The sequence below is a fragment of the Manis pentadactyla genome, chromosome 19, assembly GCF_030020395.1.
Source record: "Manis pentadactyla isolate mManPen7 chromosome 19, mManPen7.hap1, whole genome shotgun sequence".
In the NCBI taxonomy this organism is placed as follows: domain Eukaryota; kingdom Metazoa; phylum Chordata; class Mammalia; order Pholidota; family Manidae; genus Manis; species Manis pentadactyla.
Window position 1 is genome coordinate 11166360 of NC_080037.1, and position 16617 is coordinate 11182976.

General features: G+C 48.8%; 1 protein-coding gene across 6 annotated transcripts in view; it reads left to right on the forward strand.

Moving 5' to 3' along the window:
* Nucleotides 1-16617, forward strand: part of KCNN3 (potassium calcium-activated channel subfamily N member 3) — a 149503-nt gene that overhangs the window by 73433 nt on the left and 59453 nt on the right. For all 6 annotated transcript variants that reach the window (XM_057494917.1, XM_036922335.2, XM_057494918.1 and 3 more), the window contains exon 3: nt 13444-13862. In XM_057494917.1, the coding sequence (XP_057350900.1) occupies nt 13444-13862 (419 nt within the window). The remainder of the gene's footprint in view (nt 1-13443; nt 13863-16617) is intronic.

Consider the following 16617-nt stretch of genomic DNA (forward strand, 5'->3'; position numbering starts at 1 on the left):
TCAGGCCCAAGCTCCATCCAGCCCCTTCCCCAGCTGCCTCCTGGCCACCTCTCAGGCTTAGGGCCACACCTCTAGGCAGTTATGGTCTGCCTGCCAGAGGACAGGTCGGGGAAGAGGAGGTATGGGCCCTGGAAACAGGCTCAGAGAGCGAATTTGGGGTTCTGTATATATGAAGGGAGGCTTACAAGGTGGGGGTGGACATGGCCCCTTGGCCCTGTGGGCACCTGGCTCCAGGGGGTGGGCTGGGACCGGAGGAGGTTTGGAGCTCTGCCTCCTAGTTGGTGGCAGACCCAGAGCCAGAGCCTCAGGGTGTTCTCAGTTGGGCGGGAGCTTGCATCTTAATCTCCACTGTATCCCATGGAGCCCAGCACTGCATCTGACCTTGCGCCAGGTCCCCGGTGAGCCTTCACCATGCCAGTCCCCTTGTGATGGAGACCCCCAAGCCCTGCCCTGGCCCCTCCCCTCCCGAACAGGGGGGGGTGGGCAGTGGTGGGTGAGCAGAGCGAGCTGCTCTCAGTGCCCACAGGTAAATGGGCACAAGAGGTGGGCCTTGAAATAAGTGCCTTTATCAATCTTTGTACCTTGGTACTATTTTCTACAGGGTGGTTTAGTCAGAAGGGCCATGGAACAAGTAAAGAAATTGGTCTCGGAGGGGGCGTCTTGTGAGTGGAGCCCGCCTCTCATATGTTCCAGCAGGACTCTGTTCACAAAATCCTGGGGAGGGGGGCATCCTGGGGGCTTCAGAGCTTATTAGGGAAAATTACAGGGCAGGAAAGGACTCAGGGGACCATTGTCCTTCCAAGAATGGCTGTGCTTAAAACATCCCCATTCCACTCAGCTAGCGGCTTCCCCCAGGACAGTTCTTTAAAAAAATACTTCACTGGGTTTGCAAAATTATAAAAGCCATATAAGCTTGTTTTAACACAGAGGTGTGTTCTAATTATTAAAGGGAAAAGCAATCAATAGTTTCCCTGATTTTCCCTAACCCCCCACCTCTTCGGAGGTACTGGTGTTAACAATTTGGTGATTAATCAGAAGGCTTTCATTGCCTTTGCGCGTGTGTGTGTGTGTCCATATACAAAAATATACCATGTATATACATATACAGGGAGTTTTGTTTTATATATTGGTGTTTGCTTTTTTTTTTTTTAAAGAGGATTCACGCTATACTCATTACACCGGAATTTTCTCTTTTTCCTTAATGATGTATCATGAGCATTTTCTAAGCCAGTACAAACAGATCCACTTGGTTTTGAAAAACATCTATATAATGTCCCACAGTATGAGTACCATCATTTATTCAACTGTTTCCCTACTGATGTGCATTCAGGTTGTTTCCTGTTTTTTTTTTTTTTTAATTATTAGCAGTTCTTTTTAAACATTCTTTGGTTTCTTTCTCTATCTTGTGCCTATGTTGCAAAAGACTATTTTGCCCTGGGAGAATTATAGAAATGGTGAACATTAAAATGTTTTTCTTTACAGTCACGCTGACAGTTTTGATACCCTAACTTGTCACACTTTCAGAATATTTGCCACCATTTATGCATTCATTTGGGCAGCAGTGTTTCCCCAGCACTGTGTGTGGCGCTGTGGCGGTGCAGTGCCGGGGAAGGTGTTCTGGCCTCAGGGCCCAGCCAGGTGCAGACAGGTGGACAGGTGCTTCAGTGAGCAGCTCAGCCGGGAGCACAGGGGGCTGAATAGATGAGAGTGTGGACCCTGGGCTTGCGTCCTGTCTCCACCGCTCATGTGCTGTGCAGTCTTGGCAATCCGCTCATTCGTAAACTAGGGAAAAATGAGTACTTTTCTCACGGGGCTGTTCTGAGAACCAATTGGCTTAACATAAAGAAAATTACTTTGGACCAAGCCAGCAAGTCAGAAGCACCAAATGGGTCTAACTGCTTTTTGCTGAGCTCCCCCCACACCCCACCTGCCCCAGGAGATCAACAAAGCTTCCCACCCCCGGGTGAGGGAGGTGATGCTTCAGCTGGTCCTGGAAGTTGCGTTGAAGGTCATTTTTTTTTTTTAGCCAGTTGAGAGAAGACAAACACTCCCCGCCCACTGCTGACCCCTTCCTGACCTGGTTCTTTAGCTCCCCGGGTTGTTGAAAAATCCAGAAGCTTCTTTACTTTTCAGCAAAAACACCCTCTGAGCCAGGGTTAAAGAACCCCTCCTTAGTGGTAAACAAGTTCAAGTTACAACGCATCTGGGACCAGCAGCCCCAGTGATACCCCACAAAAATTCAGCAGGATCTGTTCATGTGTCAAAATGAAATGGAAACTGATCAGAAACTTCCTGTTGAGAAATGAATCTTCTCACCTCAGACTTAGAAGGTGCTCAGAAACCATCTAACTTCCTGATCTGCCAGGGCACGCAGACTCAGAAGCCCCTGTTGGCCTGGCCTGAGTACACCTGGGATCAGCCCGCCTAGCCCCCCTGGCATAGCCAGGACCAGAACACAGTGGGCAAGACTGTGGACTTTGGAACCTGTCTGCACTGGCTTGAGAGCCTATGTCTGCTCCTTATTAACTGTATGGCCTTGAACAAATTACCTAATCTCTACCTAGCCTCAGTTTTCCATCTGTATAATGGGAATATACTGATTGCAGAGCCCTGTTAAAGACTAAATGGGATAATGCCTATAAAGCACATAGCACAGGGCCTGGTACACAGCAAGGCTGCAAGATGTTGTGTCCATTGTTGGTGCTGTTGATGGCGATAGCTACCCTGCTCTCTCTCCACCTTGCCTGACATTGGTGCTAGCACTCCAGCCCTGGAAGTCCTTCACTAGCTGCCATTTGAGGGTTGGCTCTGTGCAGCATGGGGCAGGGACTGGAAAGTCCCCAAAGAAGGCATATAACCCTGCTGAGAACTGGGAGGAGACAGCCAAGATATGTGGAGAGGAGAGATGCTTGATTTGGATTGTGAGGAATGAGAAGGAGCTTCTTCCTGGAGGTGAAGTTGGGAGGAGGCGGACAGCTCGAACAAAACTCGAAGGGCCAGCAGTTTGGGGATCACGAGTAACGTGGTTTGGCTGGAATGGGAGGCTAGGTTGGGGGGATGGCTGGGGCCATGTGGGGAAGGGCCCTTTGCCATCTACAGCTAGGACGATGGACTTGATCCTGGCGTTCTAGAGAGCCTCGAAGGGCTCTAAGGAAGGAAGTAGCAAAGTGTGGTCTGCATTTTAGGCCGTTCAGGTAGCAGGCTGGAAGATGGGTGGGGAGGGGCATGCTATGATGCCAGGTGTGGCCACTCTACCCTGCGTGTTGGCTGGGGTCACCTTGCCCTTACTGCTTCAAACAGAAGTGAGCGTGAACTCTCACCCCACGCAGGAGGGGGCCCAGCGTCTCTCCGTGGCTCTCTGGGGGTTCTTGGGAACTTCTCATTCTCTCTTGGCAGCTTCTCTGATGCCAAGCTCCCGCTTCTGCTGCATGTTCTCCAGGTTCATCCTACACATAGTGACCCCTGTAGGCATGGCTCACCTTCTGGCCCTTGATCTCCACAGGGCCCAGGATCAAGGTCTTCAGTGTGTGGGATTAATATATAAATCAAGTATGAAAATAAAATGTATAATCATATATGACTTGATTATTTTTCCTGTAATTCCTGATAAGTGATCAGGAACAGAACAAACAAGACCAAAACAGTTTCTGTGACCTAATTGCCCTTGCTATTGTTTCAATACCTTGTAAGACGTCGTGCCCCGGGAGACTGGAGACTGCCGAGGATTAAGTTTAGAGTTAGTTAATGGTTGTCTATTAAGTCCCCCACACAGAATTCTATTGTTGTTAACATGTATTTGCTCAATAAATAAGAAGGGTGCCCTCTCAGCCCCACTCTTGCGCTGTTACACCTCGAGTCCCCTGGCTGGTCCTTTCAGGTCTTCGATGTCTCATCGTGTCTCCTCCCTTGTCTGCGGGTCAGAAGCAGGGAGGGACCGACAGGGTGAGCTGACTTTTCTGTGGGTTGAAAGCAAGGGGAAGGAATGATGCTGCTGGTGGCACAACAAACAACACGGCACGGAACTCCGCCTAGTCTTGTTCTTCCAAGCCCATGGCTGTTGCTGCCTTAAGGGGCGGTGGTCAGTGGCAGCTGCTTCTAAGGGGGCTCTGTCCTCCTTCCTGTCTCAAGACCAACCCCGGTGCTCCCTCACCGCTTCCCCTCTGCTCCTGATCCCTCAGCCCACAGTCCCCATCTCCAGCGTTCCTGTTCATGTCTAGGGCAGGTAAATTAAGTCCTGTGTTTCTCCTCTGACCCTGCCCCAACTTTGCCCAAAAGGAATCTTCTTCATTAACAAACACAAGTGGGTATGTAGGTGGGTTTCTGCACAAAGATGATCTGTTGTGCACCGGGGACTCCACCACCAGATCCGCTCGCTGGAGAGACTGAGGAGGGTGGACAGACGACGCCTGGGCATCCTGTCTTGTGGGAATGAAAGCAGCTGTCTTAGTTCCACAGACAGAGACCAGTCTGGATTGCTAATCACAATGTGGGTTTCCCAGGGTGGTGCAGACCCGGCCTATTTTAATTATATATTGATTCTGTGGTCAGTGAAGGATCTTCTGAGAACAGAACATTTAAACAATGACCTTGAATTTTCTTTAGAATTAAACAAAGTAGAGCTAGAATTGGCTAGTCCCCACCATACACGGTTCCGCTGGGCAGGCTGGCAAGTGAAAGGGGATGGGACATGGAGTCATGCCGAATGCTGTTGGACCCTGGGAAACTGATGTAGCCTCTCTGGGTTCTAGGTCCTTCATCTGTAATACAGGCATAATATTACTTCCTTATGAGAAGGCTGTAAAGTTGCAGTAAAACAGTATGTGCAAAATTGCCTGGCTTGGCCTGCACTTAGGTTTGGGGTAATTTTAGCACATAAGAACACCACTAGAGCTGTGTTCCCCCAGCCCCCTGCCCAAATTCATATGTTGAAGCCCTACCCCCCAGGGTGATATATTTGGAGAAAGGGTCTTCAGGAGGTAGTTAAGGTTAAATGAGGTCACAGGGCAGCCTAACTGATAGGATGGTGGCCTTAGAAGAAGAAGAAGAATTCTCTTTTTCTCTCTCTCTCTGCCACATGAGGACAAAGTGAGAGGGTGGCTGTCTGCAAGCTGGGAGGAGAGTCCTCCCCAGAACCAGACCATGCTGGCATCTGTACCTTGGACTTTCAGCCTCCAGAACAGTGAGAAAGTAAAGTTCTGTTATTTAAGCCCCCCAGTCTGGGGCGCTTTGTTATGGCCGACCAAGCTGACTAACAGAGACATGTATTTAACTTCTGGGCACTCTGTCTTCAGAAAGTGATGGTGATGTGCACATGGCCTTGGTGGGGTTTGCTGGGGTCTCCCTGCCCTCCGTGCAGCTCCTTCCATGGTCTCCAAGGTCCCAGTGATCTGGGCCTTGCTGCCTTCTTGGACTCTTCGGGTCCTATCCTTTACTTATTTCCCACATTGGCCTTTTTTCTTTCATCTCTCAAACTCTCCACACTCCAACCTGCCTTGAGTCCTGGCTTGCACTGTCCCTTTGGCCTGTTACCTTGCCCTGCAAGTTCTGCCCCTCAGAGAGCCCTGTCTGGGCTGCCTGCCTAACCAGGGCGGCCTCCACCCAGACTCCTCTCATTTCCTTTGCCCCATCTTAGTCCCTTCCTACCAGGCATCGCTCATTGAAGTTAAGCAGTTTACTTGTTTATTATCTGTTTTTCTCCAGTACAGTGTAATCTCCATGTGGACAGAGCCCTTGTCTACTTGTTCTCGCTGTATTTCTAGAGCTAGCACAGTGGCCATCATATGACAGGGACTCAAGCACAGAATGAATCAGTGAGTGACCAAACAAACTGATCTGTGCTTGTGCATCCTGCGTCTCTCGAACTAGACCCAAAGCACCTTGGTTTCCAGGACCACATCCCTCATTACAGCTACAGGCCAACCGATCCAGCCAGTGGTTTTGCAACCAAAGTGTTCTGTGGAGGAGTGTGGGGCCACCACAGAGAGCAAGGCTGGAGGAGATGAATGAGTCGGCCTTGAATGCTTTTCGCTGCCCTTTCAACTAGAACAGCTCTGAATTATCTGGTTCCCATGTTGGGTTTCTAATGAAAAATCTCGTTAGAAGAAATGGCTCCATACTAGCAGAATATGGAAAACTACAAATCGGATCCAGCCTTTCATGTTACAGATGAGGAATCTGAGGATCGGAGAGAGAAAGGGACTTGCCCCTGCACAGATGGCTGGTGGCAGAAGGCTTTGGCCCCAGTGCTGCCGTGATCAGGGATCAAGAAATCCTTGTTATGTGGGCGAAAATGACTTGCTTCCTGAAATGTTGTAACTTAGATTTTATTTCCTAAGGACAGGGAGAGGAGACGATGTATGGTTGCCCATGGTCTCTGGCAGTCCCAAGCAAACTTCAGGCTCAGGAGTCGCCTGGGTTCTCACGTGCGGTGCAGGAGCCCCTGCTTGGGCCAGGCCAAAGAGCCACTGGGGGACATTACATATGGCCCAGTGCCATTCGACTCAGTAAGTCACAGCAATGTCAGACAGGGAGGATTTCTTAGAAAGACGCAGAGCTGGCTGGCAGGGGCCCCATCCCTCTGAGAGCCCTGGTGGCAGACTCATGGACTCTCCTGACAGCCCCCTTACTTTCTGTCTCTTTTAGGGGTAACTTTTTTCTATCTGATTTTTTTTTTCTTTCTTCCCTTCCTCCCTTTCTAGTTCCATGGCACATTTACTTACTAGAAATTTTGCGTTAATCATTACTGCGAACCCAGCGGTTCATTTCTTCACTGGCAATCCGCTCTTGTCCTTGGGGAAACCTAATTAGTATTACAGGACTTTCGATGTTGCTTTTCCATGGAAACCCCTGTAGTAATGGTTTAGTATGTAGAATATATGCTCCAAGGAGTTTGGAAAAAAATATATATTATTACTGGATTTTAAGAAAAATGTTTAGTTTTTTTTTCCTTTTTCTTTTTTTCTGCATATATATATATATATATATATTTAAATAATGGAAAGTTCCCCTGTAGTTTTTCTCACACACAGAGGAGTAGAAAACAAAAACAGCCTTTTAGTTTTCTCTCCTTTAATTAAAAAAAAATTCATAGTTGTGCAAGAATAAAAAATTTTCAGGTTGGCTAGAAAATGCCTAGGCAGGATCTCCCCTAACAGGTGAGAATATTTTCACAAAGATATTGGTTAAATAAAGAACCTGAAGAGGTGGTACATATACACAATGGAATATTATTCAGCCATAAGAAGAAAACAAATCCTACCATTTGCAACAACATGGATGGAGCTAGAGGGTATTATGCTCAGTGAAATAAGCCAGGCGGAGAAAGACAAGTACCAAATGATTTCACTCATCTGTGGAGTATAAGAACAAAGAAAAAACTGAAGGAACAAAACAGCAGCAGACTCACAGAACCCAAGAATGGACTAACGGTTACCAAAGGGAAAGGGACTGGGGAGGGTGGGTGGGAAGGGAGGGATAAGGGGGAAAAAGGGGCATTACGATTAGCAGACATAATGTCGTGGGGGGCACGGGGAAGGCAGTACAACACAGAGAAGACAAGTAGTGACTCTATAGCATCTTACTACGCTGATGGACAGTGACAGCAATGGGTTGTGTGGTGGGGACTTGATAATGGGAATCTAATGACCACAACGTTGTTCATGTGAAACCTGAGCAGAAGATTATATGTCAATGATACCTTAATAAAAAATAAAATAAAATAAAAACAAAAATGTACTTAAAAAAAAAAAAAAAGAACCTGAAAGGCCTCAAGTCTTTCAGAGTAGAATCAGGAAAACTAGTGAATCCTAAGGGACAACTCCAGACTTACTCTGAGAGGGATTAAAAAGGGGCAGGTGTCCTGTGTGCCTCCAAGGAAAATGCAGGGGGCTCCTGGGGGGCCTGGTGCTCAGTGCTGTCAGGCTGACACTGGAGGCTCTGGGATTGTCTCTGTCTCCCTGTCAGACAGCCTGTCATGGGCCCTTAGCTAACTCACAGTGGGCTCCAGAAATTTCACTTGCACTGACCTGTCCTGAGGTGACCAGGTGGCCCTTCAGGGTTGGCCCCCGTGAGCAGCTGGTAAATGACAGGACGGCTGTGTAAGACACTCTAATGAGGGAGGCGTGCAGGCACGTGTAGGGATGGAGGTGCAGATGGGATGGTCCAGTACACTTTACAGAGAGACAGCCTGGTTGCATCCATGCGCTACAGCCAAAATTCAATTCATTTATGGATTCTCCAGAAATGAAGAATCCTTAAGTATCTGGAGAGTCCATAAATAATTGAAATTGTTTTCTTTGGTACCTCTACTTGGCCATTCAAGGATGGAATGGCCACACTGGCCTCTTGGCTAGCTGCCAGCTAATCAATGTGCTCCCAAAATTTGCCAACAAGATTCATTGTTCACAGGCCCTCTGAAGTTTTTCTCCCCCCAACACACCCAATAAGTTGTTTTTTTTTCTTTGATTCAGCCTGCCAGTTGACTTTTTACATGTGAGAAACACTTTGCATGCAAAATAACTAAACTGTTGGCAAAATAACTTTTTGAATGCTTTGAGATTTTCTTTGATAGATGAAATGATATCTCCACTGGGTGGGGGTAGTGGTGGGGGAAGCTGGCATGGCTCCTGGTCATACTCTTCTCCACATCGAGTTACCCAGTTACTTGAGAAAGACTGCCCAGCCCTGACTGATCAACTGTGGGGGTGGGTGGGGTGGGGTGGAAGTTCCTCCTCATGCGCTGGCAGGAGAAGCTGAAAGGGAAACGTTGGGCATGGCAGGCAGATTATCCAACTCTTCTAATACATGTGCTAAGTGTATCAGTTGGTTTCTGTATGTATTCAGCTTTGTTGCCTAGCAGAGTGCTCCAAAAATTAATGGTTTAAAACAATAATCATTTCACTATTGTGTGGGTCCGTGATCCGGGCTGGGCTCAGCTCCCCAGTTCTTCTCCTGGTCTCACCTTGGGTGAGCAACCATCACGCAGCTGGTAAAGGATGGTCTCACTCTCATGCCTGGCAGCTGGCGCGCCCGTGGGCTGGGGAGGCAGGGGAAACAGAGCCATGTGGGTGCAGCGAGCCCCACTGCACTGTCATTTTTCAAACCTCTGCTACATCACATTTTCTTATGTTCCCTTGACCAGAACAAGGCACATGGCCAAGTTCAGATTGAGGTGGTTGACAAACAGCCTGTCCCTCTTGCTGGGGGAGAGACAAAGTCACATGTGAAGAAGCAAACAAATGGGATGGAAGGCATCTGAGGCCACTTTGATAAGCTGCCACACCAGGCTTGTCTGCTACCTGCCTTCCAGGCACTGCTGAACCCTTCCTTGCTTAAGAAGCTTTCCAAGATGAGCCCTCACCATGTCCAGAGCAGCCAGAGCTGCTCGTGATTGCAATCTGATTCATGGTGTGTGTCCAATTCACCACAGTGTCCTCATCTAGTGGGTTCTTTTTTATTGGTGCATAATTGACAGATAACATGGGATACAGCTGACCCTTGAACAGCACAGAGGTTAAGGCTGCTGATCTCCCATGTGGTCAAAAATCTGCATATAACTTTTGACTCTCCCCAAACCTAACTAATAGCTTACTGTTGACCAGCAGCCTTACCGATAAATAGAAACAGTCTATAAGCATATATTTTGTATGTTATATGTATTATTTTCGGTATTCTTACAATAAAGTAAGCTAGAGAAAAAAAAATGTTTTTTTTTTCAGATTGTTGCACGTCTCCAAAAAAATTATTGAAATAAATCCATGTATAAGTGGACCCACACATTTCAAACCCATGTTGCTCAAGGGTCCACTATATATTTAAAATTATGCAGTGAAATCATTACCACAATGAAGTTAATCAGCACATCTATCCCCTCACATCATTACCTTCTGTGTGTGTAGGAGAACACATAAGGTCTATTCTCTTAGCAAATCTCAGGTACTAGTTGGTTCTTGTTAACTGCTTTGTTGAATTGAGTTGAGTTGAATTGAAGTGAGTTGGTTCTCATTTCTCTTTTATCACAAACTCCTTGAAGGCAAGTTTAGAATGGCTCTGTCGCATAAAATCTTCCTCCCAAAGCTTTCAGAATTATACTAACAGGCTGAAAATCCTACAGGCTCTCAGAACCACCAGTTAAGTGTCAGAAGGATTAGGTCAGGCGCCAGCGCAGTTCAGGGCACTGTCTGAGGGCAAAGCGGGACTTGCGGGAGCCCGGACATTACTTCTTCAGGCTGACCCTCCCCCAGATGAGCGAAGTCGCTGTTTTAGGGTTAGAAAGCAGAATCACTCAGCAACTGGAAAGATATAGCTTTCCTCCGCCACTTAGGCAGGCCAGGCATGAGGGGCAAACCCAGGCTAGGTAGGAGGAAGCTCGTTGGTCAGCCCCAAGCCTCTGAGGCTCCTGCTCCACGACAGCCCAAGTGGACCTCCCCGGGGCTTCCTGGTGTCCTGCACCCCATGCCAGATCCTGTCCGTATCACCTCGGCACTCTTCCAAAATTCACCAGAACAAACAGCTGCTCTGGAACCGGGGCTGGGTGGCTGAGACCGAACCTCGGGAAGGTAGTCCTGTGTGGGAACTGCTTGCATACTCCCCCTCGCCCCTCTGGTCCAGTGGCACTCAAGGTCCTGGCTCTGGATTAGCTCTAGAACTTTCTAAGGCTTGAAAATCACCTGGAACAATTTATTCCAGATTGGACCATTCCTTGGGAATAGGAGGGTGCCCTTCCCATGGCATAAAATGTATTGACAGGTATTAGTTGCAGGCTTAGAAATTAGTTTTCTACAGGAATTTATATTCTGGATGGTTAAAAAGGGCCACTGGTAACCTGTCTTCTTCTTCCTATCCCACCCACCTCTTTATTCACTGAAACTCTACTGACTGCCCACTGTGTGCCAGGCACTGCCTCAGGCATTGGAGAGAGGCAGGAGGTGCCATGCCAGAGGGTCTTGAGAATTTTGGCTCTTCAGAGCAGAAGTCTTCTTGGGGATTATCTAATCCATCCACTCATTCCTCAGAGGAGGAAACTGAGCCCAAGAGAGGGGACCTTAATCATCCAGGGTCACACAGTAAATGGCACTTACTGATTCTGAATAAGCATCAGAAGCCTGCTCTGTGCTAAGATCTGGGTTGGGCAATGGAGGTCCCAGCAGGAACAAGGAAGGCACAGCCACTGTCCCTTTGGTGCTCCAACTGTGACTGTGGATCCCAGTCCTGACTACACTTTAGAAGCACCTGGGAGCTCTAAGAAAAATCCCTCATGCCTGGAGATTCAGATTTGCTTGGTCTGGGTGGGCCCCGGCATAGGTACTTTTATCAAGCTCTCTAAGTGACCCTAATGTGCAGTCAGGTTGAGAATCACTGCTTTCAAGGAGAAACGGATGAAAACCAAGGAAACGCACATACAGACATGACTGAGATTTGTGATTTGAAAGAAATGAGCAGAAGCTGAGGGAGGACGGGGCCAGGTGGGGTGTCTATTCTCTGCCTGCTGTCTGAAAGCAGTGAGGCTACGTGTGGAGAGCTGGGGTCCCAGGAGGCATGAGGGTGTCCGCACATGGGACAGTAGCGGAACCTTCTGGGACACAGTGCACCCCCTGCGGAGCCACAAATCCCGCACCGGAGCCCTATCTAGGCTAGCCGACACTCATCCACCCCCCAGGAGCCCCACTCCCCAGCACACACACACACAGGAGTGCCCTCCAAGTCAGCATCTTAATAATCCCTCACATTTTTGCAGTAGTTAGTGAAGTATATTCCTTCTTATTATCTGTGTTGCTGGATCCTAAGGCTAATCCCATGAGATGGACAAAGTCAAGATTAACAGTCCCATGAGAGAGATGTGGAAACAGGCTCAGAGAAGTGGTGACCTGTCTAACATCACACAGCTAATAACTGGATGTATACTGCAGCATGCCTCACCGGGCAAGTCCATACCCCAGGTTGCCCCCCACCCACCTTGCACCAGGGAAGTTGAAACAGAAGCAGGGCTCCTGAGAGGCAGGTGGTGACCCTGCCCTGGGAGCAGCACCTTCCTGTGAAGCTGGGCAGAGCAATGATGCGCCCTCTGCTTTAACTGGTTGGCACACAATCTCACTCCCCGTCAGGCAATCAAAGGAATCTGACTTCATTGCTTCAGTTCCTGCCCAGAGTGAACCCAGTTACTATAGTAACCGGATGCAATTCTTTATTATAGGGTGGATGGTTTTCATTTTGTGTTTGAAGAGTTTGGCCAGGCAGTCACGCTGCCAGCAGGGTTGGCCTGTCTGTGGCAGTTAGGAGCAGGGGGAACGCTTTGAGCAGCCATTAGGTCTTTTCTGCTGGAAACACCCAGGCCCAGATGCATGGGGAAGGAGGGAGAGGGAGTCTCGGCTGGGTGTCCTCTCCTGTTCAGAGATCACACCTTCCTCATTAGAGCCGCCTGCCTAGCTCCTGCCTTAGTACATTCTAATTGCCCTCTGTGAGCCTCATGGGGGCCACGCTCAGAGCTGATCTGTTCAACCCTGAATCCTCACGGTAGGACCTCCCTGAGAGCAAAGCCTGGCCTTCCCCATACGTGAACCCCAGCACAAGCCCAGGCTGGGCACATAGCAGATGCTCAGTAAGTGCTTGCTTCAGCTGCTTTGCCCATCCTCGTGGAATGACAGCAGGCGTCTCAGGTTCATGGAAGGCTAGGGCTGGAAGGGAGCTTCCACATCACTGAGTCCAACCCTTATTTCACAGAAAGAATGACCCCCCTCATTAATAATGCTACAAATTGTAATAGCTAATATTTTCAGAGCATTTGCTGGGTGTTAGACAGGATTCTATGCACTTTGTATGTACTGATCCATTGCAGCCTCACATAGACTGCTCTTTTCATTGCCCCCAGATGAGGAACTGAGACAGAGAGGTTCAGTAACTTACCTAAGATCACAGAGCTGGTCAGTGTTAGGATCTGGATCCAGACCCAGCAGCCCGGCTCCAGGGCCCTCACCACGAATACGCCACTGCGCAGTGTGAGAGAAACGCTCTGCCAGCACACACTCGTCAGTCCCTTCCCCGAGCGGCGAGAGGGGTCTGGGCCAGACCCGAGAGTTCACTCCGCAGCAAACACAACTGTTCCGTCTCTGTATCGCCCTCTTGGCCTTCAGTCAGGGCCTGGTAGGGGCTCGGGGCCGGTTTTTAATACAAATGAACCGTTCTCTCTCCTCCTCTGTGAAACAGACCTTAGAGCAGGTGCCTCCTCGGCGGCACCTTAGAGCAGGAAGGGACCTTGGGAAGCAGTTTACAGAAATGGAGGCCTAGAGAGTGGAATGGCTTAGCCGGTTCTCCCCCTCCCCCTCCAGGGTTCTCAGCACACCAGCAAGGTCTCCAAAGAGGGCTGAGGTGGGTCAGCTGCCCCCTCCTCCCTCTGCTAGCTGTGATGTTCCATCCGGGCCACACTAACGGGCTCTCTGCTCCCGCCAGCTCTTTGTGATTGACAATGGTGCGGACGACTGGCGGATAGCCATGACCTACGAGCGCATCCTCTACATCAGCCTGGAGATGCTGGTGTGCGCCATCCACCCCATTCCTGGCGAGTACAAGTTCTTCTGGACGGCGCGCCTGGCCTTCTCCTACACGCCGTCGCGGGCGGAGGCCGACGTGGACATCATCCTGTCCATCCCCATGTTCCTGCGCCTGTACCTGATCGCCCGCGTCATGCTGCTGCACAGCAAGCTCTTCACTGACGCCTCGTCCCGCAGCATCGGGGCGCTCAACAAGATCAACTTCAACACGCGCTTCGTCATGAAGACCCTCATGACCATCTGCCCCGGCACCGTGCTGCTCGTGTTCAGCATCTCACTGTGGATCATCGCGGCCTGGACCGTCCGAGTCTGTGAAAGGTATTCCCGTGGGTCCCGTTCCCCACTCAGCCCAGGCCTTCTGAGCACAGAGCCTGGGATGCGATGGGGGATGGGAGGGGGAGCAGGGGTCCCAGGAGGCATATGGTCTGATGGAGGAGGCCGTCGGGTGCGCCAACACCTCTGAGGAGAAAATGGGAAAGGGATGGGCGGAGTCCGGGCTGAATATGAGCCGCAACATGGCAACACCGGAACCAAGGTAGGTGGGGAGAAACGCATATAGTGTTTTGTCATTTTCTGTTTCTTCTTTGTAAACCAATATATCAAGGCAATCTGGTTATATCATTAACCCTTTCTCATGTCTAACACTTTGCAATTTCTGTATTATCTCTTCCTTTTAGAGAGTAACCATGCTCACCAGCATTCTAAAGCCTCTGAGAAGTCTTGCCGTAATGAAACTGGTTTAATTTTGTTTCATGCAGATATTCTCAGAAGTATTTACCCACAAACCCTTTTCATTTTACATTATTGATGGCTTGCTGCTCAGACCGTGGACCCCAGCAGCAGCATCCCTGGGAACTTGTTAGAATGCAGAACTAAAGAATAGAACTTGCATTTGAAAAACTTTACCTGCTGATTTATAAGCTCCTAAAAGTCTGCCAAGCACTGTAGTGATGGAACATACTTTGGGAAACATTATTTTAGGAGGCTATGGTTGGGCAGTGACTCAGAGAAGCAGCTGGTGAGAGAGGAGGCTATCACCTAACAGAGATCAGAGACTCTAACGCATGCTGCCAGCCCCTCAGAACAGTCATTCCCTTGAGATAGGAGGAAGGTATGTTGACTCGAGAGAGGTGATTTTTATGATGCTGGGGGCCTGGTCACGCAGCCTGTGTAACTTACATGGATTCTTGTAGTCACCCTTCATTCATCAACACATGATTGTTTCGCCAAATCTTCCACGCACCAGTGTCCCCGCAGAGGTAAAACAAGATAAAAGATGTCTAGAGGAGAGTTAGCCTAAAAACATCTCACATGGGTACACTGAACCAGATTTCCCACCTATTTCCAGATGTTCTGTTTATAGACATTTTTTTCAGATATTCGGCCAGCAGACAGAGTGAAACTGGAAGGGCATTCTTCTGCAGCAGGATGAAGGTGCCTAAGCTCGGCCGGCTCGGTATCTGAGAGCCAGGGCAGCGTTGGGAGGCATTTTTTACATACAGGGAGAGCCCCAGGGACACATGATACCCAACTGTTCAGAGCGCCACCTTTATTCAGTAGCTGACATTGCCACATCGGCTCTAAGGGGGAACCACACTTCACAGTGCTTCCTGAGCCATTTCTGGTAACAGACACTCTCTACAGTGGAGAAAGCATGTGTTTGGGTTCTAACCCCAAACTCCTCATGGTCTTCTTATCTGGGCAACATTGTGCCAGTCACTTCAACCTCTCTAGGCCTCAGTTTTCTCATCTGCAAGCTGAGGGTAATAATGCCTCCTTTAGAGGATTTGTTGTTAGAATCAAACAAGATAGTGTGTGTGAACCATATATACTGCAGTACAATGATAGTGAAAATTAATAATACTAACAGAGATCCCTTGATAACTCTTGGGAATATTGTGGCTGCCTGCTTATAATGAGAACCAATTCCTACCTATGGTAGTCCATGCTCTTTCTACCTTCCCTCTAATTGATCAAAGCCAAGCCCTCTAACAACAATTAAATTCACATGGTCCTTTAAGATGTTTGAAATCTTCCATATCCTCAGATCAACCCTGTTTGGCACATGTGGTCACCCCACTTTTCAGATGGACAAATGGGCTGAACATGGAACAAAGTACATAAAATGAGTTTCATTGTTTATTGAACCTGTCACAAGTATGGGTGCCTATTTGTTACTGGAAAATAAGCGAGCTTCTAAGTGGGGTGTTTGCAAAGTACTCTGTTGAGTTTTATTTGGCACTGAATGGCCCTCCAAAGCTTCCGAGCTGAGGCTGGGTTACCCTGGCTCCTGGCCGACCACCAGGCCCCTGTCTGCAGGCATGACTGACAAGCCGCAGCTGAAGTCCAAAGACTTGCAAAGGCCCAGGGGAATGATGTGCAAATTGAAAGTTCTGAAGTTTCCCCTTCTCTTGTAAGGAGGCCCTTTGACCAAAAGGGGTCTGCTGAGCTCTCACAGGAAGTCTATTAAAGCCACAGTGGGTGTGAGGGCTGCCCCTGTTTCACCTGATGCCAAACCTGTGTGAAATGCTGCATGTATGTCGTCTCCATTTGCCCTCTTAATAGGCCTATGATGGAGGCACCATTTTAGGGTTGAGGAAACTGCTGTGAAGGAAACTGGCCCAAGGTTACAGAGCCAGTAAATGTGGAGCCAGGATCTGAACCTGATTCTGCCCCTGAACGTAGTCCTGTTTGTCTCACCTTCCCAGGCTGAATCCTGCACTAAAAAGGAAACTGTGGCCTAGACTCTCCTGGCAACTTTCCTGAGCTGAGAGTCTCAAAGTCACTGAGACTGACACTTAAATCCCAGTCTTGCTGTTTTGCCTGCCTCTGATGTCTGTGTTCTTAACCATTTTATCACACTGTCTTCAGGGCGGACATTACGTTAAATTTAAACACGGCTGAGGGAGTGGGTGCCATGGTGCAGCACTGTCTTGCCAGTGGGTTTCAGCCCTGGGCAAGTTCGCTGTGGGTTCAATGTGATCAAAGAAATGACAGCAAACATTCTTGGGGTGAAAGGGTTACACCCAAGTTTATTCCCAGGTGGCAGGTCAGTCACTAAAATCCGGTTCAC